The sequence below is a fragment of the Lycorma delicatula genome, chromosome 5 (assembly GCF_047948215.1).
Source record: "Lycorma delicatula isolate Av1 chromosome 5, ASM4794821v1, whole genome shotgun sequence".
Taxonomy (NCBI): domain Eukaryota; kingdom Metazoa; phylum Arthropoda; class Insecta; order Hemiptera; family Fulgoridae; genus Lycorma; species Lycorma delicatula.
The window spans coordinates 174,163,570-174,186,517 of NC_134459.1; the positions used below are offsets into that span (position 1 = coordinate 174,163,570).

General features: G+C 38.4%; 2 protein-coding genes across 3 annotated transcripts in view; one reads left to right on the top strand and one right to left on the bottom strand.

Moving 5' to 3' along the window:
• Window positions 1–22,948, top strand: part of pxb (putative Hedgehog signaling attenuator pxb) — a 295,964-nt gene that overhangs the window by 37,931 nt on the left and 235,085 nt on the right. The gene's annotated exons all lie outside the window — the stretch shown is intronic.
• Window positions 4,611–21,535, bottom strand: LOC142325800 (uncharacterized). The gene is made up of 3 exons (XM_075367828.1): window positions 21,365–21,535; window positions 20,099–21,275; window positions 4,611–4,808 (listed from the first exon to the last, which is right to left on the bottom strand). Exons 1-3 carry the CDS (start codon window positions 21,532–21,534, stop codon window positions 4,611–4,613), a joined length of 1,545 nt encoding a protein of 514 aa, XP_075223943.1. The 5' UTR covers window position 21,535.

Consider the following 22,948-nt stretch of genomic DNA (forward strand, 5'->3'; position numbering starts at 1 on the left):
ATTTTACAGAACGTTTTGTTCTTAAAGTACAGTTTTATGTGTAAATGTGATATTTTTAATAATACACTACTATTTTCGCTGGCTCTATGATTATGGAAAATATGGCGACTCAAAAAAATCATTTACCAGACTTTTTTTTTAGTTTTTGAAGTTTCACTCTAACGAGTCTATTAAAAGCAAAAAAAAAACTATTTTTCCGGATTTTTGTATTTACGTACTTCCATATTTCATTAAGTTGCACTTTTTTTTCTTTTACTTCTCCTTGGGGGGGACTTGCTTTGATTAGAAACACATTCCTGAGGGAAAAATAGAGTTCATCGCTATATTTCTTCCGCCATTTTTGAACCGATAATTGACACAAACATTTTCGAAACAAAGTCCCACGTTCATTCATTCTGCAACATAGTTCCCGTGATATTATCGAGAGTAATGCTATCCTGTGCTTGAAGAACCGATTGGAATCGAACACCGTGAGTTCTGCGGTTTCTTCCATTCCGCATGGCAGACTGTCTCAGTGTCCGCGCACACATATATGCTTTGAAGCGACCATGACCGCTCGGGAACCGAATCAGCTCATATCCCGGTTTCCCGTGTTTGCGGCCCAGTCGTCTCTAGAGGTCCGGGATCAGTCTATAAATCCACCTCTCCTTCGTCGACCGATCCTGTTTCTCCTGCCATCTCGCGAACAAGCGATACCTCCGCCTCTCTTACCCACCCTCTTTCAGACATCGAATCTCATTAGTACATCGTCGCTCCCTTTCGAACGAGAAAGTCCAAGGATACAAGTACGGCCCACGGGCGGTATCCCTTCAGACGGTCCTAAATATGATGTTTGTCGCACTGCTTTTTGTTAAATGTCTTCAGACTAGATGAAATAATATTTTTTCGAACTCTGTCGATATATATATATTTGGAGCATTTGTCATATTAAACTTACGTGCAAATTTTCTTTTGGATATGTGAGATTAGCGAATTTTTCATTTTCTACTTTTTTCTTAAGTTATTTTCCTAACAAAATGTATAAACGCTTAGGTAGTACATAAACTTACAACAAAAAAGTTTCAAAATGTTTTCTCACCCCCGAAAATTGCAAATACGCAAATTTATATACTTTTTTCTTTTTAAAATATCTCAGCCGAATGAAGCAGTACATTTAAATGAATCATACTGCCAGGAAATATCGCCGGACCCATGTTGTTGGAAGTTATCGTTCGGTCTGTACTAGGTGTTAAGTCTCATGTCGGAAAATATTCAAAGTTAAATATATTGGGAATACCTACTCGTATTATCACAAATTTTCCATATAATTAATAAAATATTATGTAAGCGATTATCGATTCATTTTTTATGTAATTTAAATTAGATTGATCTTAATCGATCGATTTAAAATAAAAATCCAGACTAGATTTTAAATTACCGTAATCCAACTTCAGGTTACCGACGACTTGGCAGAATCAGGATAGATGTAAATCACTCCCGAAAAAGACTTATAAACCGTTTTCAAGAATTACTAATACTTGTCAGTAGTACGGAAATGGTGGTACGGCGTCAAAAATGACGTCATTCCAAGATGGCGGCTGTCCGCCATCTTGGATTCCAAGATGGCGGCCGTCCGCCATCTTGGAAACGTCACTTCTGACGTCACTAATTCAAGATGGCTGTGGTCAGCCATCTTGGATTGTGACGTCATTGACGCCGGTACCCCGTCAGTGTTGCCAACTTGATTTATTTTATGTCGACAGCGAGTCAGTGTTACCAACTTGATTTATTTTTTGTTGACATGTTTATATATTGAAAGAATATTTCAAAGGTTGGTATCACTGTTGTGTGGCGGTCGATTTGAATTAAATAAATAATATTTAAAGTGAAAAAAAATTCTGTCGGCTAGAGGATTCGAACCCGGTCATGACGGGACGCGACCGACTGACGCCTTAAACCAATCGGCTGCGGTGACTCCCTGATGTAATGAGTGAAAAATGTTCTACGTAAGCTGTGAATTTTAACGTAACATCAGTCTGTACACACACACACATACACAAACACACATGCACACATACACACGCGCACACACATACATATATACACACAAGTGAATATAGACGTACCTCGAGGATGATCCTGGTCGTCCAGGCGATGACGTCGGGAGGCGTAACCTCGAAGGAGAGAGGTTCTCGTCGTAGATCGTGCACCGAGAGGCGGTGGCGGCGATGTCTGCTGCGACACACAAACACAAACACACACGCACACACACACGCGCACACACATACATATATATACACACAAGTGAATATAGACGTACCTCGAGGATGATCCTGGTCGTCCAGGCGATGGCGTCGGGAGGCGTTACAGGTTCTCGTCGTGAATCGTGCACCGGGAGGCGGTGGCGGTGATGTCTGCTGCGACACACAAACACACACGCACACACACACGCGCACACACATACATATACACACAAGTGAATATAGACGTACCTCGAGGATGATCCTGGTCGTCCAGGCGATGGCGTCGGGAGGCGGTGACGGCTGTGTTTGCGTGCGTGCGTCAGTGGAGTGACGTAGAGGTGTTTACCGTGCGAGATGCGGCGCTCGACTGAAGAATTGTGGGACCGACGTGGTCTGAAGTTGTCCGATTGACCAATCGCAGCGTTGGAATTCGAATCGGCGCATGCGCACTAGCCGTTAGTGCGTACGTGCGAACTCGAACGTCGTCTCTAATAAGAGCGGATGCGATAAGGAAAATGTTTTTTTTAATAATTATCGGATCACTAATACAAAAGTGACTTGAGTTGTTGTAACTGGTTAAATCCGGTTGTGTCTGGATCTGTAAAAGGAAAAAAAAGTTATGAAATGAATTTATGTGTTGGAACACTCTCCTCACCATTCGCAAGTGTAATTCGACAACAGATGGTGAATCTGACATCGGATTACACCGCAGGCCTTGGAACCTTCATCCAGTAATGCCGATCGACTAAATTTTATTTCTAAAAAATAGTTTTACATTACTGTATGGGGGTTTAGAGTGTTGTTGCATTTCCACACCACCCCAGAGGTAGCAACCGCGGTGCGTTGAGATTTTTTTTTAGAGTGATATCTCTCCCCAGTAGGCCTACAAAACACTCGACTATATATATATCTTAAGAAACGTCTTCATGATACTTCTTTACAAGAAAGAACATCTATGTTAAACAAAAAAAAATCCCAAGATAACTCTAATTTATGTTGTAGTCCTTAAAAGAACTTATTTAAACATCACTTCTTTACAAGAAAGAACATCTATGTTAAACAAAAAAAAAATCCCAAGATAACTCTAATTTATGTTGTAGTCCTTAAAAGAACTTATTTAAACATCGTAGAAATTAAAAAATTCGTTGACGGTTTTCTTTATACTCTTCTTTGCGTTTCGTATTCTTGTATAAAATAAAATAAAGAGAAGCGATGTGACGTCCTTTCATATATCGATTGGTTTTAACGTAATCGAATTCTGAATTTTCATTTGTGTCGTACGCCACCAACAGCGGTTGGGTATCATCGTCACAACCATCGGCAGAACAATCTACCTCATCACGACCTCTGAAGAAAAGTCCTCCGTCCGTCGCTACATTAGCTGTTACTCTTCTTCTTTCGTTTGCAGCATACACGTTTACAGCGAGTACATTATTTTTTCGATGCGGCGTATTGAGATTTTTTAACACGGACGCATTCAAATTCATATTCGACGAACGATTTAATTTGAACGCCTTTACGTTACCGTCGTCACCGTAGAATCCAGAAAACAGTACTTCTTTGCTGTGAATAAGTGCGATAGCTTGTTCACCGCATTCAAATTCGCAATAATATTTTCGTCCATATCCAAAATCATCATCATTGAAAACCACTCTTATGGTCAAGTTATCACCGTTTTTATCAAAATCATGATCAGATAAATCGACAATATATAGGTAACTGTGTTTTAATTTAAAACACATAGTCGTCAGTTGTTGGTCACCAACGCGCACGCGTACATCTTCTTCACTAAACTGAATCATGTTTACAACTCGAACGTTTCTCAACAAATAAACTGCTTCACTCAGTTACACTGTATTTATAAGCTCCTCCCCACTACCACAACTACCACACCCTACTATCAACGAATCAGAATGTCACATCCTCCCCTCCACAATTCAAAAAAAAATTCATCTGATAGGTATGGTGATATCCTGACAAGTGCATTTTGTATGATTTGAAGCTACAATTTTTCAATTTATTGTTAAACACTCTCCTCACCATTTGCAACAAAATCCGATAATAGATAAATCTATTACCAGATCGTGTCGCGGGCCTTGGAACCACTACATTCAATAAACGTAACTAAATATCGTTTTCTATCTTGTTTACTTTAAAAGAAAACATTTTTTAAAAAACAATAATTAGTTACAAATTTATTGATGGGGGTTTAAAGTGTTTTTTGTTTTGTGTATGTATGTGTAATTTTGTGTTGTTTGTTTAAAGTGTTGTTGTCCTGAAAAGGACAGTTTAAATAGCTACCTGGTATTACTCGAATGCTACATCGAAAGCTTTACCAATTAGTTCTTTATATACGAGTTTTAATTTCATAGATACCATTTTTTCTAATTAATCCTCATTAAGCATTTCGGTAAAACGTCTTGGTAAATAAACGTTAAATGGTTGTTCTTCTTCACCATCTCGTAAACGACATACTATGCTCTTCCCATAACGTGTAGCGATTTTCCTTAACCATACAATTTCATAAGGTTTACCGATAGTGAGATCACCAACGCTTTTTGTTTCAAAGTTGGTAGCAACAAGTCGCTTATTCAAATGATGAATAAAATCTTTTCTGTTACCGTCAGTCATGATGATGTTGTTTGTCCAAGAGTTAGCTTTAGAATGAGACTACGGCGATTACAAATGGCTATTTATACCCACACATCTGCTTATCAACATCCGCAATCGGTATTCCAAGAATCGACAATTAATATTTATTTTAATTGCTTAACAACATCCGGTCGAGCCAATTATTTCTTATCAACGCTATAAATAATTTTTTATTGTTATCGTCACGATAAATAATCCCACGTGTCAATTAAAATTATCGTCACGATAATTAATTCCACGAATTGAACCAATTATTTTTTTTATCAAAGTCATAAATTATTCTTATCAATATTTATTTTAATTGCTTAACAACATCTGGTTGAGCCAATTATTTTTATTTTAAGTTCTTATCTACTAATCACATCCGGTCGAGCCAATTATTTCTTATCAACGCTATAAATAATTTTTTATTGTTATCGTCATGATAATTAATCCCACGTGCCAATTAAAATTATCGTCACGATAATTAATTCCACGAATTGAACCAATTATTTTTTTTATCAAAGCCATAAATTATTCTTATCAATATTTATTTTAATTGCTTAACAACATCTGGTTGAGCCAATTATTTTTCTTATCAAAGCCATAAATTATTTTTATTTCTTATCAACGCTATAAATATTTTTTTTATTGTTATCGTCACGATAAATAATCCCACGTGCCAATTAAAAATTATATTTTCCTTATAAAACAGTAATCACAAATAAACAAACATTTACCACCACCAAAAAAAAAATACATTTGTTTGAGTTGCGTTTCCACACCACCCAAGAGGTAGCAACTGCAGCGCGTTGAGATTTTTTTTATGCGAGTGATATCTCTCCCCAATAGGCCTACAAACACTCGTGCAAAATTTTACAAACTGATTTTTATATCCTCGTTGAACTCGTCAACGTCACCGTTGGCGAGTTTTTTCTTTCCATAATAAGTTAATTTCATCGAATGATTTTTTACAACGTTCAATTCATCGTCGGTAAATCTGTTTGTATACGTCTTTGGTAATAAGGTTTGAAAGCTGTCCGGTTCATCCGATTCGCTGTCGAACAATATAACGCAAATACGGAGTTCGCCGTATTGAGTAAATATCTTTCTCATTTCCAACAGTACGTAGCTAACACCGATATCAAGATCGGTCAACCTCCTGAACGGTATCTTCTTTAGAAAACAATATTCATCGTTGAAAATGTTAATAAACGCTACGGTGTCCATCTTAACATTCGCAGTGCTCACACTCGAATGGCAATTGCAAGTGTGATTTACCTTCTTACCCCCTATTTCCACGACAATTTTGCAAAACAACCGATAGAGTTCGTTACGATCGATAACTGTACAGGCGAACGGACTTTCCCATAACACTTCGTATTTATTTGCACGTACCATAGCGTGCATTCTTTTCACGTTTTCAATAATCAATTCGCACGAACATAAGTATTCTGGTAGACCACGACCGCAGTAGTCGAATTTCTTACAATCGAAAGCATGTATTTCATCATTAACATCGTAGTGGGTGGTAAGCATCATAAAACAATATTTGCAAATATACGATGCAATAAACCTCAATTCGTTTACCGAATCGCTAAACGTTTTCATCGCTGCTATATTGGATCGTCACTATAGTGAATATAATGTCTACACAATCCGTCTACAGTATCTATTTTTAAACTGTCTAAATATTCTTGTAAACCGTCGTGAAGTTCAGCGTAAGTGGCGTCGTAATTGAAAACCACTCTAACCGTATTGAAACGGTGTATGTCTGCGGTAATACTTGTTGCGTGAGGAAACGCAGCAATTGTAAGTTTCATAAGATGACGCAACGTTCTTACGCGACGATTTGGAAAAAATCTAATCGTCCACACCGATGCGGCTATGTCAACGTCCATCGCTAAACTGCGGATGGAATTACACATCGGAAGGTTTTTTAAGGGGAAAAAATAGGTTTACTATAAAACACTCTCCTCACCGTTTGTAACACAATTGATAGTGGATAAATCCAATATCATATCGTGTCACGGGCCTTGGAACCACTACATTCAATAAATGTAAATAAATATCGTTTTTTTTTTTTAATTAAAAAAACAATAATTAGTTACAATTTATTGTATGGGGGTTTAAAGTGTTTTTTGTTTTGTCTACGCGTGTAATTTTGTGTTGTTTGTGTAATGTGTTGTTGTCCTGAAAAGGACAGTTTGGGAAAGACGGTGAGGTGACTAGTTGAAATAGATTTTTATATAGCCAGTCACCGCTTGTCTACACATCCCACATGGAAGGTTGTGTTGTATTAAATACCGTACACAATCTATGCAGAATGTGTGACCACACGGTAGTATCGTTGCTCCTACACGTCCAATCAGACATATTTTACATCGCAGTGTACTGGTCAAATCTTCATCCCGTATAACACCTCGTTCTACTGCACATTTCACATTTCTTAATGCCTCACTAAGCGATTCTAAAAAGGGTACATCTGCACCCTTCACACTTGAGATACTACGCACCAAGTTTCTAATACTGGTAACAACTCTTGCTTTAGCAAGTTCGAATGATGTCGATGTTCTCTCACCCATGTTCGTCTGATGTGCAGCTGTGTTGTGAAATGAATGATGTAGTGAGCAGAGCGACAAATATATATACCTTATCAGTGCTATGGACCCTGTACTTCCTGTTATTTCCCGCTTGTTATTTTAAATTTAAAAAAAAACGGTTACGTTTCCACACCACCCACGAGGTAGCAACCGTGGCGCGTTGAGATTTTTTTTTTACATGAGTGAAATCTCTCCCCAATAGGCCTACTGTAAAACACTCGAATCTTTTTTTATATTTTTTTTAAATTTTTTTTTATTTTTTTTTTTATTTTTTATTTTTTTCATCAACATCTTGCAGCAGACTGAGCTCTACAGCGGTATTCGACGTGGAACAACATGTTCAAACGAAAGCGGTACGTTTTCCTTGATGCAGTTTTGACAACGAGTTGAGTGGTGATGCACATCCATCCTTTCGTTACACCAACAACATTTTACACACAATTCGTTGAAGGAATAGTAATAACCGTTTTTTGCCAATTCCTCTTTGTTTTCCGCGTTTGTGTTCGCAAACGATCGCAATCGATCGGCTTCTCTCACCAGATCCAACGGCTTTTTACACATCTTCAACCACTCCATGTAGAAACAACCGGTTTGTAACGCACATTTTCCACTCTCCTTGTGCGTGTGGTACGGACAATTTACGATATAATTTGAATTAGGTTTCGGTGCGCCGTCCGGTATCTGACGAACATCGTTATGAAACTGTCGCAAAAATTCCACTTTCTCCAACCCTTTGGTGTGTATTGTGGCAAACTGCGAACATAACGCCTTCATGATATCGTCGTTGTATACGACTTCGCCGTAATTCCAATCGATTTTGTGAAAATTCCTCTCCAACCATCCGACCATCCGTTTGTATTTAGATGTCAACTCAGACTTTGGGTACGGTGATCGAAAGTGAAGAATCATATAGTTTCCATCACCGACAACAGCAAGTTCTTTAACTATAAACTCACCTCGTTTGCCGAGAAAGCCGTGATACTCGATAACTCCTTCCATGACGATCGCTCATCCGTGTATGAGGATGGCGATATGTAACCACCAACGATGTCTATGAAATCACAATGTTGGTGGGGGATATCCCTTCGTTCCCCTTATCCGCCTTCTTTTTGTCCTTCTTCTTCTGCTTCTTATTGGTCTTGGTCTTTGTGATCGTGTGTTCAACTGAAGAAGGTTTATCATAAGATTTTTTACGCGGATTTCTCCTTTTGCGGATCTTCGTTGGTTTCGATTTAACCTCCTTCTCAGTCGGTTTCGTAACTTCAGGATGGTGATTGATGTTATGCAAAGAATCGTTCATGAATAGAAACGATTGAACGTCGTCTGGCGAATATACACCACTTCCTTCCATGACGGATGCTCAACAACTACTGATTTGTATGCGTGCAGTCGGATTAGGCCTTTTTATACTTTCAAAGTAGAAGTGGTGGGGGTTACCCCCTCCACATCTTCTTCTTCCTCGTTTAGAGGACCATCATAGTCATCATCACCATGTGCATGTAACGTCATGTTACGTAATGAGATTTTGGTAGCGTTTACCTTTGGTAACACTGTTGTCCTCGCTGAAGGTAATGATGTCGTTACATTCACTATGTTTTTCCTCTTCAATGCGGTTTTGTCGATGTTTACCTTTGGTAATACTGTCGTCTTCGCTGAAGGTAACGATGTAGTGATGTTGCTAACTACGTCAGCAGACAGGTTTTTTGAAGATGATGGTGGTGATACGGTAGCGTTGTAAAAAATGGACAACACCTCCACAGACGATGAATTACACCATACTAACGGTATGTTAACCGGTGATTGTGTAGAAAAAGTCACTCTACACCGTATCGGTTTGATCGTTGTACAAGATTCATGCGAAAAGTCACCCAGTAACAGTGTTACGATTATTCCAACTGCAATACCCGTTTTAAATATGCTAAATGTTATCAACCATTTCGTAAACTGTCGCCACGTAGCTAATATTTGCTTTTTACCTTCCTCTCCCCGTCCACCACCTAATTGATCCATCTCAAATACCACCGGCATTACATACGTTTTTTCACTATTCCACTGAGCGGAGTGTACGTGACGATGCTATCATGTATAATGAGACAGTAGGCAGTCGTGTTGGCCGGTATATTGTTTTTAGTATCGAAATCGATACGTACATCTACTGTTCCTGTTTTAAGCGATTCGTTCTGACGGGAACAGTCGATAACTATTAACGGTACACTGGTCTTGAAATCCGCCAAACTGTAAGCGGGACATTCGTCCTGCGGTTTGTTATAATACCCGGACCGAAAGCTGGCGAACATTTCATACATCATATTCACATCTCCCTGTAGATTGTCGTACGGATAGTACTGCGAATTCAAATACAGACGAACGTTTACCAACTCGCACATATCGAAGTTCGTCAATGATTTTGTAGCTTTATCTTTTCTGTCGGTCTGTAAACCGAATATCACGTATCTTGGTCTCTCCGTTTGCGCACATGTTTTTACCGTCCATGAATGTATGTTTGTTTGTGGTAGAGCCGGATATTCGTGGATCTGCCATGTACGAAAAGCAATAGCTAACGGTCTATCTCGTTCTACTACCTTCAACAAATGCAATCGCATCGTATCGGCAACGTGAACATACGGAATTTTCCACGCTATCTTAGTCACTTTCAACTTGGAATCAGGCGCCTCTTTTGAAGACACTAATGCGTTCACGTCGTTGGAAGATCTAAGCAAAACCAATTCTTGTTTGACGTTCAATATTATGTGTCTGTAGTCTTCGGCGAAACCCATAAGCATACGCAGCGGTACGTAGAAGCAAAATCTTCCCGTGTTTTCTTCCAAATCGAACTTATCCGACGCTTTGAACTTCCACCCGAAATTTTCCAAAATATTTTCTTCGCTTTTACGCAACGAAAGAATATTCTTTATCGTTGTCGTTATTCCTAGCTTTTGTACGCGACACATTTCCGTACCGTTTATCTCGTATCGTATCTCTTCGAAGAGAAACGGTATCGCGTTGTTTGTTAACCACGATTCCGTTGCCTTTTTATCGCCTGCTTTAGTAGTTAACGCACCTTCGACCATCAAATAGCTTTTATGCGGTAAAGTGTACACATCTTGTTGGTGTATCGGAATCCGGATTTCATCGTTGTTGTTGTAAGTCGACGAAGCGTACGGTAGATGGGTATGATATTCGTACTGTGTGATCGTGTTATCGAACGAAACACTTTCACCGACGTCCAACATATTCGCTCCTGCCATTACTGTTCACCAAAACTGTAAAACCAAGTTTACGAAGAAACAACACGTTACGCGATGTTAACGCTTTGGTGTTTGCACGTCGACTGATCGGTTTGCGTGTCGTTTCGGTACTAGTACCAACGCTGTTGTATATTAACCCCATCTATTGGCTTTCTTTTTTACTTCGTTTTCCTTTGTAAATGCAATCTCACCGTAACGGTTTCACCGCGAAAATTAATCGGTTTTCCGTCTTGATCGGTAAACTTTATAGCGATATCGTCTAAGCTCTTCGTATTCACCGGTAGATAGATTATATTCTTCGGCGATTCGATTATTTTGAAACCTGGCGGTACGCTTAGCGTGAATTCGTGCAACACGTGTCCCTCTGATCCGTTTGTGTAGGAGCCTCGTATAAGGTTGCATTCGACCCGTACGGTGTTCACGTTGTTAATGGCAACTGGCTTCGATGACTCGTGCCATATATTCGCCGTCAGATTAGTTTTCTCGAACCCCAACAACGGTGCTAAACTATCCGTTGATGTCAAATCGATGGCAGCGCTGCATTTAAGTTCGCATTTTAATGTGTTGTTATTCGGACGCATAAGTAAATCTATTTTGCTTTTGTCTTTGAGTTCATCGCTCAAGCGTTTGGCGATATCATCCACTTCGTACGATCCGGTCGCTAGTGTCAGCTTAATCGGTTTTTGAGGTTTCTTTGGTACAACAGTAAATGTGTTGTTGATTCCCTCTTCGACATTTGGAATCGAGTTGTATGTGGTTAAGTTTATCAACGCCAATTCCCAATCGCCATCAGACAAATCCAATGGCGGAAAGAATGTAGCGTGTAAGAACGACGTAGTTCCACTTATGCAAAACATGTTTACCTGTAGGCTGACGAATCACGACTGAGAAATTCAAGACATAAATGACCGCAGATAACCGTGTTTATACTCTGTCTGGCGTTATAATTGAAATTTATAATCGAATCGAGTGGAAAATAACGTATCAATTCGTTAGGTGGACGCAGATTACCGAAACTGTCGAAATAGTCCACCATCCGTCCACGTTTTCTATAACATACCCAGTGTGTTCCATGACCAGTACTGCGGTCAAGATTAACTATCGCAGTTTCGTTAATCTTCGGTTGTGTAGGTAATGCGTCCAACATGAAGACCCCTCGAAAATCGGTTATATTTAGTCTTCTCGCGTACCACATTAGTTCTATGTTCGATAGCGGTCGCACTGGTATTCCCTTTATTGGAGACGACGACGACGGCGACGACGTTTTTTTTTACCGCCCATCCCCGATCCCGTCAAAGGGTAGGGCTTAAGGTATAATCCCTGCCCTGCAGCGTCCGCTTTTCGTTTCATCATTTCGACAAGGCGTTTTATATTATTCCTTTTTGTTCGCCTTCTTCGTCTTCGTACTCTTCCACCGCCGAACTTTGCTTTTAATTTCATCGCGTTTGTAACCGCCAATGCCGTAGCTTTTTCCGCGATACTCGAATCCTTAGCTTTAACTCTTTCCCAAGCGCTTTCGGCTAATTTACGATCTGCTGCCGCTCTTCTTTCGTTGTCGCTGTACGTTGCGTATGCGATATCGTGTTCTTTACAAGCGGCGTCCAACTTGTTTACACCGGGATCGCCTCTCTTTAATCGTTTTTTTAAATTCGTTCCAGGTCCGCAGTACTGATATCCCGGAATATGTAACTCTATCGGTAATAAATCGACCCCTTTGTTTACGACCGTACCCACCACCTTTTTGACACCTTTTAATGCTTTATCACCGATATAGGATCCTAACGCTCCTGCAGCTCCTGCTGTTAGAGTTGTTAACAGTCCACCGCCTCGTTTAAGACTGGCTATTCGTTTAGATCTTCTCACCTTACCCTTTTGAACGGGAGAACATTTTGACCTCCTCACTCTTGCCATGTCGGATAGACAATGAACTTGTTTACAACATTCTACCATCTTACATTGGATCCATGTTCGACAATCATACCATATTTTTATTCACATCATCCGAGACGGGGGGACGTATCATATTTTTATTCACATCCTCATTCTTCAATGTCTTATCAGTGATCGGAGGACGCACCATATTTTTTGTCACATCCTCGTCCTCCGAAACCGGGAGACGTATCGTATTTTTATTCACATCATCATTCTTCATTGTCTTATCAGCGATTGGAGGACGCACCATATTTTTTGTCGCATCCTCATTCTCCTTTGTATCTTTACTATTTAGATCTGTGTTTGCAGAATCGCTTTGGTGATGATTGTCAGCGGTTAATATACGCATAAGCGATATTTGATTTAAGTTTCTGTTAGCGCTGTCATTAATGTTTAATACAAATTTGTAAAAATTAAATAGTGCGCGTGTTAAAACCAAATTAGTTATTTGCTTTTCATCGAAAAGTTTTTTTTTTAAATAGTTGACAGTAACGACGTCCGTCTTTTCGACAGGATCACCGACTCTACATATTCGCTTATTTTGGATATCCACAACACCGTTTTTAATCGTTAAAATCCCAGTTGTCAATTTGTCTACGTATGACTTTGTAGTGAGATCTGTGGTATTAATTGGTGCACCAGCATTTGCAATAACGCACCCTCTCGCGTTAATTCTCTCATTTGTACCGAAAAGGTTTTTCCGTAAATAGTCGACAGTTACGGCGTCTGTTTTTACAATTGGATCGGCGATATCGCACAATCGCCTCTTTGAAAAGGAGAGTGCGTTGTTGTCCATCGGTGAAACCGTCGGTAAGTATTTATTATTCAACTCGCTTTGCTTTACGAACATTTTCTTAACGTGACCGATTGTTGCACCATCATCATCTTCAACAGGCGGTCCGACGTTGCACAAACGTCTTTTTTTGTTATCGAAATCTCCATCGGCGGTTTTGTCAAACGTTTCAACAATCCGAGTTGGTGGTGGTTGGGCGGTTGCACTCCCAACGCGAGAACGTCCGAACTTGTCGATACTCATCTTCAGACTGTTTAAAATAAAAGGTTCCCTGTACTACCTTCCTTTATGTATCCACCTTCTTGCAGTTCTTCTACGATTGAAACTATTTCGTTATTATGACCGGTATGACCCGCACGTTTCGAAGCCAATAAAAGTCGCAGTCTATCGCACAGTTCATTCGGATCGTCCCAGTAAACGTAATCCGGTCTAACCGTTTTCTTCGCTCTCATCAACAGACCCGATCCAGTTATTGGACTTTCGTCGTCATGACCGCTTTCCGACGAAAGATGCGTACGAGGAAACAGTCTTTTGATAATATTTTTGTACTTTAACGATCGACTGGAAATTATGCGACCGGTATTTTGACTTTTATGCGCCTCAGTAGTTTCTAATATTTTCTTATAGTTATTTAAATCTTTGGTTGTATAATCTACAGGCTCATTCAAAAAAATCAATTGATATAAACCTTTGGAACCGCTATACGTCTTGTTGTCGATAACTATTTTATTTCCTTTGAACTGGAGTGGTTTTGTTCCGATCATCCATTGATCGTCAATGTTTTTAACTCCGTAGACGTTGTCTATTTTTTTACCTTTATCCGTTACGGTAAGATCCAAGAAATGTTTTGCACGATACCCCATCGTTTTCGGTGTCGACGGGTCTACAGGTTTCACGAACTGTTTTTCCGACGTCGGTGTTTTAAAGAGTCTTCTCATAACCGTTGGTGTCTCTTCCACCTCCTCCTTTGCATTCTCTTCTTGTTCTTTTTTAACATCGTACTTTTGTTTAAACGATTGATTAAGTTCTCGGAGCGGTTCGACAATAGGCTTAAATTGCTTTTCAATATCTTGTTCCGATTCTGTTATTCCTTGCGTAATAGCGCGATGTTTTCGTTTAATCGAATCTCGTATTCTATCGATTTCCATTACCAACTTCGCAGACGACGATGAGGATGGCATATCGACCTCGTTCTTGTTCGACATCGTGGTTACGAATGATCGGAAAACAGTCGATCACATCACCATCCTAGTTCCACCGATCTAAAGAACACTGCATGTTTTTTGGTTCTGCGTAGAAAACGTATAACATCGATTAACGAAACATTCATTCTTGTCAGACGACGATTGGTATTGCACAATTCGCGGTAATATTGTGTCACACCCTGATCGATAGACGGTATCATGAGTTTCGTGCTTGTGTCTTTAAAGACAGCAGCCCTTTTTACATTTCCAACCCACAGCGGAATATCCACAACCGTTGAGTGATCGCGTTGTGGTACCTTTGTCAAGTACCGTGTGGAAAGTCGTCTGATCGGATGACGGTCACCTTCCGAATGTAAATGCAACAGATAGCTATTCAACAACCAAAATTCGTCCGGTTTCGCTCCTGCATATTCGCACCATTTTCGCAGCAGATCTTCGTTTTGGATTTCAAACAGTTCGCGTCGTTCGTTGTACCTCAATCCGAACGAATCGGCGTATAATCGCAACGTAGGTAGCGCTTCGTTTAGAAATTCGCCAGAAAAGAGCGCCTGCGCCCTGTTGTTCACGATGTCGAACGGTAATCCTCCTCGTCTTATCGGTAATGTTTCCGGTACGTCGTCGGTAAATTGTACTCCGTAAGCCGTGTCCACAAAACATTTTCTACCGTATGATAACGCTAAGCGGTACAACGTTTTTGGCGACCTGATCGGAATAGTTCGTTCCGTGATCACTATACAGCATCTCGCTCCTTCTAGACGACTACCGTATTCCAACATGTGCATGTAAACGTTTGTGTAGTCCATAGATGCATGTCGGTTTTGAAGTTCCAATAAAGGCTTTTTGTACACGAGCGGAGAGGGTCTAAATCTTGAAATAAAGTTCCATCCGTGTCGAATTGTGGTGTTGAACATGTTTTTATCGTATATCACCAGTTCAATTGGCATCTCGTATTTGTCACATTCTTCTAAAAATTTTAACCATATACGCTTATTGAAAATCGTACCTTCGCTAGTAATCATCAACAGAACGACCAATGGATAGTCACGATTCATTCTTTTTACATGTCGCCAACATCGTCGGTCTTTATTTTCACAGTAGTTCACTTTACGGCAGACGTAGTTACCGCAAAACTTCTGACGGTCGCTAAAATATTTGGAACACAAGTTGTTTTGCGGTTTTTGCCTAAAACGTATCGCGTTAGCGTACGGTGTTCCGTCCTCGTAGGTATGTATGCTTGCCATTGTTACCAACTATCAACTGATCTCTTTTACAAAATCATCAAAGCCTACTCTATATCGTCCACCGTCGATATCGCTCTCCTTATCCACAACCAAAAATCCATGAGGTTTTCTCCATGCAACACCACACAGACTTTTAAACCGATCGAATTTCATATCGGTATTTACATGATCTTGATATATGTGACGTAAGTTGAGATCGTCTTGTTTGAATATAAGAAGGAGATTTGCGTTGTCCCGTACAAGGTGTTTCCCGACACTGGAATATGTCTGAGTCAAATAAAAGCTATCGATGTTGTTGTGTCGCCCCATCGCAAAGTACTTGCGAATATTATGTTGCTTTTCGCAAGCTACATCGTCGAAAATCATTATCGAGTTCGGTTCCGCTTCGTCGGGTGCCATCACATGATCGTTTTCTGAGTATGCAAAAAAGCCGATCTCCGGGACACCAGTCATGACTTGTTCTAGAAACTTATATTTCGGTTGGTACAGCGATTTAGAAAACACGTAAATATTTCTGAATCGTAAACCGTCCGGTGAGAACAGCAAGTTGAATAGGACATTTGTTTTTCCGCAATTAGACGGTCCACAGATAATACATCTGATTGTATTCGGTAGAAGAGGTCCATGACGAGTCCTTTTTCCCTCTCCACACCCGGCTCCTGTATATTCGTCGAAGTTTTCTAGCGTAATATTACCGACCTGTTGACGTTCCAACTTCATGTTTATGACTGATCGATTCACTACACCAAATCCGCCTTATGTATCCAACTGTTGTGTTTTCCATCGAACCCTTGCCACTTTACAAATAGCCTATCGCCTTTTCTTCGTAAGACTTTCTCGACTAAATAAACATTATTTGTAACGTTAGTTTTAGTGAGCTCTTCAGCGTAAAATTTACCGCTCACCACCTCACCGTGAACATCGATCAACGTGTAAGTACACGGACGCGTATTATCATGTACCTTATGTACGATAAATATTTCATTCGTCCAATTCGGTAGATATCCTTTGGCGAATGTCTTTTTAAATTTGCTTATACGCACTCGATCGCCGACATTGTATTTCGGTAAAGTAGGTTTTCGATAGAGTACCGTATTTAACCGCTGTAAAACAGCGGCTTGGTTTCGCTTATTTACATCTTTCGGTTTCATTCCGATAGTCCGGTGACTGGTGTTGTTGTATTTTGCGATCAATTTCGGTAGTAATTCTAACCACCTGTAAGTTCCTTGTTCGGTAAAATTTCTCCACATCATCGTTTTCAGTGTTCGATTAAACCGTTCGACTATCGACGCTTTTTTATCCGAATGTGTGGAATAGTGATTTATATTGTACGACTGTAATAGTCGTTTAACCGACGGATTGTAAAACTCTTTACCCAAATCGGTTTGAAAATGTCGCATCTTGTGTTTATCCAATATGGGTTTGAGGGCTTTAGCGATCTCCGTACCGGTTTTGGTTTTAATCGGTACGGCAAATGCTAGTTTAGAAAAACAATTTATCATCGTCAGTATGTAACGATAACCTTTGTTCGATTTAGCATACGGTATCATCTCAACAAGGTCAGCTTGATATAGGTCTGAAATACCTTTAAGTTCAACGCGTCTTGTGGGGTAGTTTCGACGCGCCTGTCGATGGAGCTCTTTAGCTATTGACGCCTTGACGTTCATTGTTGTACTGACCGTATTTCGTGTGTGTTTGTTTTTATATTATTAGATATATACTTTATTTCATATTTTTTTACATTCAATTTTTTTGAAAAAAGTGATTTATGTAATAATTTTAAAAAGTCATTTATATTATTAGATATATACTTTATTTCATATTTTTTACATATAATTTTTTTTTTCACTTATAATAATTTATTACATAATGGTTTTATTTTAAATAAAAGAAAGGCAATATATATCCTCATGATAAAAAAAATTAACAATAGTCATGATCGTGGGCTATTAGGGTTTCGTTTACGGTTCTTGGTCTACAATAGTCATGACCGTGGGCTATGAGCACTTCGTTTACGGTTCTTGGTCTTTTTTGCGGAGTGTTGTCGTTATTGTTGAGTGGGAGTTTACGTTTCTTTTTGTTTATACTGTAATGTCCGTATGGAACTGTGTTGATTTTATTTTCTAATATGTAACGTTTATCGTCGTAAGGTGAAAGCGATTTCTTTGACTTGTTAATGGAAAATATATTGTGCAAAGTGCTTATGATTCCGTACGCGCTTGTATACGTAACGGAATCATTAAAAAGACTTTTTTTGTACAGATCGTGTCTAAGATCCTTTGCAATGGATACTCTAGGAATACCCTTTGCTACATTCTTCTCTTTCTTGTCGAATTCGAGAATGCTATACATCTTAGCACGAAGTCCGACAAATTCACGAATAGCTTTTCCATTCATTTCGTCTTTGAATTTACCAAGTTGTTTCTTATTGGTATTACTAAAACATGCGTGATCGCGAGGGTAATCTGAAGTATCGAACCGATCGATATCGTGAAGAATATCGTTGTAAACGTTATCGGTCACGATATGATACATCAGACTGTCCGTATCGGTCATTAGAAGATTTATATTATGACCGTACTTTTCCACCATGTAGTCATAGTGGAATTCGTACATGATCATTTTGCTAATGTCCAATACGGTAAATCCGATGTAGATCGGACGATTAAGAAATATCTCCGTTTTCTTTAGATTTACCCCAACGACATCCTTGTTATAGATGTACCAAGCCTTAACTCTCGGTTTTGCAATCACCTTATCCAATTTACGTTCGTTAGTGACCAGTTGGAAGTCTATTCTGTTTCGTACGTTTTCTAAGGACTTACCGTACACCGCGTTGTTCATCAACTTAAAAAAGTCCTTTTCAAAACTGTTTCGTGCTTGTGCACGCTTTTCAGTATTGAAGTCGATGTACGGTTTCAACCAAGGCGACTGGGAGAATTCCAGAACTCTGTGAATGTTTTTCACTTTCAGTCCTAGTCGAGTGTACAACTTTAGGTTTCTGTAATGTAAAACGTATTTTTGTTTGTCGTACAATGTAGTCATTAATTTTTTTACGGGACATCTCTTTATGTCCTTCAAATAGGGGGACAGCATATCATCGGTTGGTACTAATCGTTCTGGTGCAAGAGGGTAATCCTTGTGACGATCGTGCAATTCTTGTGGATACTCAAGATCCACTTCTAAGATGTAGCCCTTTTCACCACGATCGCAAACGCTGTTAATATCGAGATTGTCAATCTCTTCAGTATTCAACCACCTAAAATTAGCGTGTGGCAAGGGCTCAACCATGGCTGTCCCGTAAAGGTTGTTGCAATCGTAATACTGAACCCAGGATGTGGGTTCGGATGGGTCATACTGATCTGGAATGTTGGGATTGTTCGCCTTGGCGTACCTGTTTGAAATCATGGCTACACCACCTCGTGTTCCTTTTTCGACAAACAGATGCATATCTATGTCGGTCAACAGTTCCAATTTTTGTCGGGTAAATTTTAACATGGCATTCCATGTGAAATGGGGGGTGGAGTAAAAGTGACAGGGGTCCAAACCGTAATATTGCATAGACGTACTTCGGAAATTTTCAAAGACGTCTGCCAACAATAATACGTCGCTAAGAAGATAAAGATCGTGGTAATCGCCTAACGTATTGCAGTCAAACGATTCCCACACGTTTTGAGCGTGGACGTAATCATCGTCCGTTATGTTCTCTCTTCTTAGCGTACTGTAGAATGCCGTCTGTGGTGGAAGTTGGGTTTCGAAAAACTTGTTTATATGGGTCATGTACTCGTACGGGTAAACGCCTTTACGGATTAAACAATCTCTTTTCTCGGGTAGCGGGTAACAGTTTGTGAGACGTTTAAATACGGTGTCTTTGTTCTGACAATCTTTTACAAGATTTTCCACAAGTCCAAGAACCTCAACGGACCGACAGACAGTGACTGTAATCGCTCGGATGTGTTGGCGATACAGTTTATTTTTACATCGTCCTTATATTTTCCCAGAGCTTGAACTATATGATGACTATCGTAACCGCGGAGGTTATGAAAAAATACTGGAATATGCTCGGTGCGCTTACAATTTAAATTGCACTCGTTATGACATGCACCGAGAAACCGTCCTGTGGTATGCGAGTGATGACGTACACGATCGTCGTTCAACTCACAATGACAAAGAAAACACTCGGTAGCCCTTTGAAATGTTTCAGTGTCTTCGGGAGTCATCACCATCGGTTTTTCGGTGATCATAATTTTGTGCAATCTATCGGTGTGACCGAGCAATTCATCCAGCATCTTTTCAACGATATTTTCAGCATCGGTTCTCGCTCGGTAGACTACAGGACCTTCACAAATCTCCCCTTCCTCGTCGACGATTACATAGGCGTAACCGGACGGAAGATGATGGGCTACCTTATCGGTAAAACTAGTGTTGGGTTTAGGGGTGGCAGTGTCCATCGGATGTACAAATGATTCAAAGTCTGCATACACTGTATACGGAACGCGTAGTGTGGACGAGTAGTCCCTGAACTTCATCACGCATTCCTTTTCTTTAGCGGGATCGGGTACTCTTATCCTTTGTGCACCGTGTCGCTTACACTCGATCAAATGTTGGTTTAGGTTTTGTGTAGCGACATGTGGGTCTGATGAACTGAAACGGTGCAAACAGTAAGGGCAATATTGGCTGCTACCACCATGTTTTGTAAGACCTGAAAGGAGACGAGATAGCCCATTTTTACCTGGTTTGGTATTTATAAGGCAGTAGTGAAATTTATCTCTCGTCTCCCCTGCAAGCAGCAATAGGTGTATGCAGTGGGTACGATCGCGGTTTTCGGTAACACGAACCGGGTACACGCGATCGTTATCTTCCTCATAGCCGTAAACATTGATGCTTATTGTGGGGTTCAACACCTCGAAGCGATCAATGTCTTTTACCTTTACTGGATATGATATCCCGTTCATGTTAATTTCATGTTCAAAGCGTGCATACCAACTCTGACGATAGTTACGACCTGGTTGGTCATGCAGGTATGCTAGTACGGACCATAGGAAACATTTTTCATCATGCGGATTTTTTACATTAACTATTGCCTCTCTTTTTACAAGTTTTTTTGGTGTTTTAATAAATGTGCTAGAGGCGCCATATAACGGACGGTAACGGATAATATTTAAATCAATATAAATTATTTTATTCATTACCCATCCGCTGCCGTTGTTGATGAATTTGGTTAGTGTCTCTATAATTTTCTCCACTGATTCTATCCATGATTCTTCAACAACGTTGGTGTTATCGTCCAAATTTATCACCGTTCTAGTTTTTCCATGCAAGTACAAATTGATGAATGTTGTTTCTACTCCGTCTTCCAGATGTGTCCGCTTCATCAATTCAACATTTGCTGCAACGTACCTGTAGAAACAGAATAATTTTAGTACATATTGACTACTTTAAAAAAAACCGTATTTACAAAAAAAATTAACGTTTTTTTTTTTAATTACCATTTTATGTTGCCATCAAAGCGTCTGCCTTCTTCCTTCAAACAGTTCAGGATGTTCTTCTGATACCGTAGAAGAGTTGAAAGGAGATACATCTCCTCAGAGTCAGACAGGTCCCATCGAAGACGGATGACGTTGTTATTTATTGCGTGGATAACTACCGGTGATACCATTTTTTTTTTGTAATATCTGAAACAAATTAAAATAACATATATCGTAACATTGTTTTTTTTGTGTGTTTCAGTGAATAACAGAAGAAGAAGAAATTCTTTTCATTATATATATTATTTATTTTATTTGTTTAATAGTATTTTTTATTGTATTTATTTTAATTGTATAAAGTATTTTTTTAATTGTATTTATTTTAATTGTTTGAAAGTATTTATTTTTTTTAAGTTATAAAGTATTTTTTTTAAATTTAATTAAATAATTTATTTGATTTGATTTGGTTGAACGTTATTTGATAATACCATACTGTTCCATTAGTATTTATTTTTTTCATTATATATATTATTTATTTTATTTGTTTAAAAGTATTTTTTATTGTATTTATTTTAATTGTATAAAGTATTTTTTAATTGTATTTATTTTAATTGTTTAAAAGTATTTATTTTTTTTAAGTTATAAAGTATTTTTTTTAAATTTAATTAAATAATTTATTTGATTTGATTTGGTTGAACGTTATTTGATAATACCATACTGTTCCATTAGTATTTATTTTTTTCATTATATATATTATTTATTTTATTTGTTTAAAAGTATTTTTTATTGTATTTATTTTAATTGTATAAAGTATTTTTTAATTGTATTTATTTTAATTGTTTAAAAGTATTAATTTTTTTTTAAATTTATAAAGTGTTTTTTTTTAAATTTAATTAAATATTTTTTTTGATTTGATTGAAAGTTATTTGATAATACCATACTGTTCCATTAGTATTTATTTTTTAATTAATTAAAGTAAAACTTACCTTGCTAATTAAGATGAAATTTTTTTCATTATATATATTATTTATTTTATTTGTTTAAAAGTATTTTTTATTGTATTTATTTTAATTGTATAAAGTATTTTTTAATTGTATTTATTTTAATTGTTTAAAAGTATTAATTTTTTTTAATTTATAAAGTATTTTTTTTTAAATTTAATTAAATAATTTATTTGATAATACCATACTGTTCCATTAGTATTTATTTTTTTAATTAATTAAAGTAAAACTTACCTTGCTAATTAAGATGAAAATGTAATGATCTCTCTCCGATCGATGTATTCACTTTCAATAACAGATTGCGAATGATGAAATCAAATGATCTCTCTGCGATCGATGTATTCACTTTCAATAACAGATTGCGAATGATGAAATTACACAAATTTTTTCACTTATTTACAAACACAACCGGATTTAACCAACGCAAGTTATAGATAAGAAATTAAAATAAATACGATTCGTGGAATTATTTATCGTGTCGATAAGAACAAAAAAAAAAAATAATTGGCTTGTGGTTTTAATTATTAAAAAAAAAAAAACATTTTCCTTATCGCATCCGCTCTTATTAGAGACGACGTTCCAGTTCGCACGTGCGCACTAACGG

Excerpts from the sequence above, each read along its gene's own strand:
- LOC142325800 (XM_075367828.1), bottom strand. The coding sequence starts at position 21,534 with ATGGTATCACCGGTAGTTATCCACGCAATAAATAACAACGTCATCCGT. Across the intron at positions 21,276-21,364 it reads TTTGATGGCAACATAAAATG|GTACGTTGCAGCAAATGTTG; the intron begins GTAATTAAAAAA and ends CTGTTTCTACAG. Across the intron at positions 4,809-20,098 it reads TGATCACCGAAAAACCGATG|CGACTTGTTGCTACCAACTT; the intron begins GTGATGACTCCC and ends CATTTGAATAAG.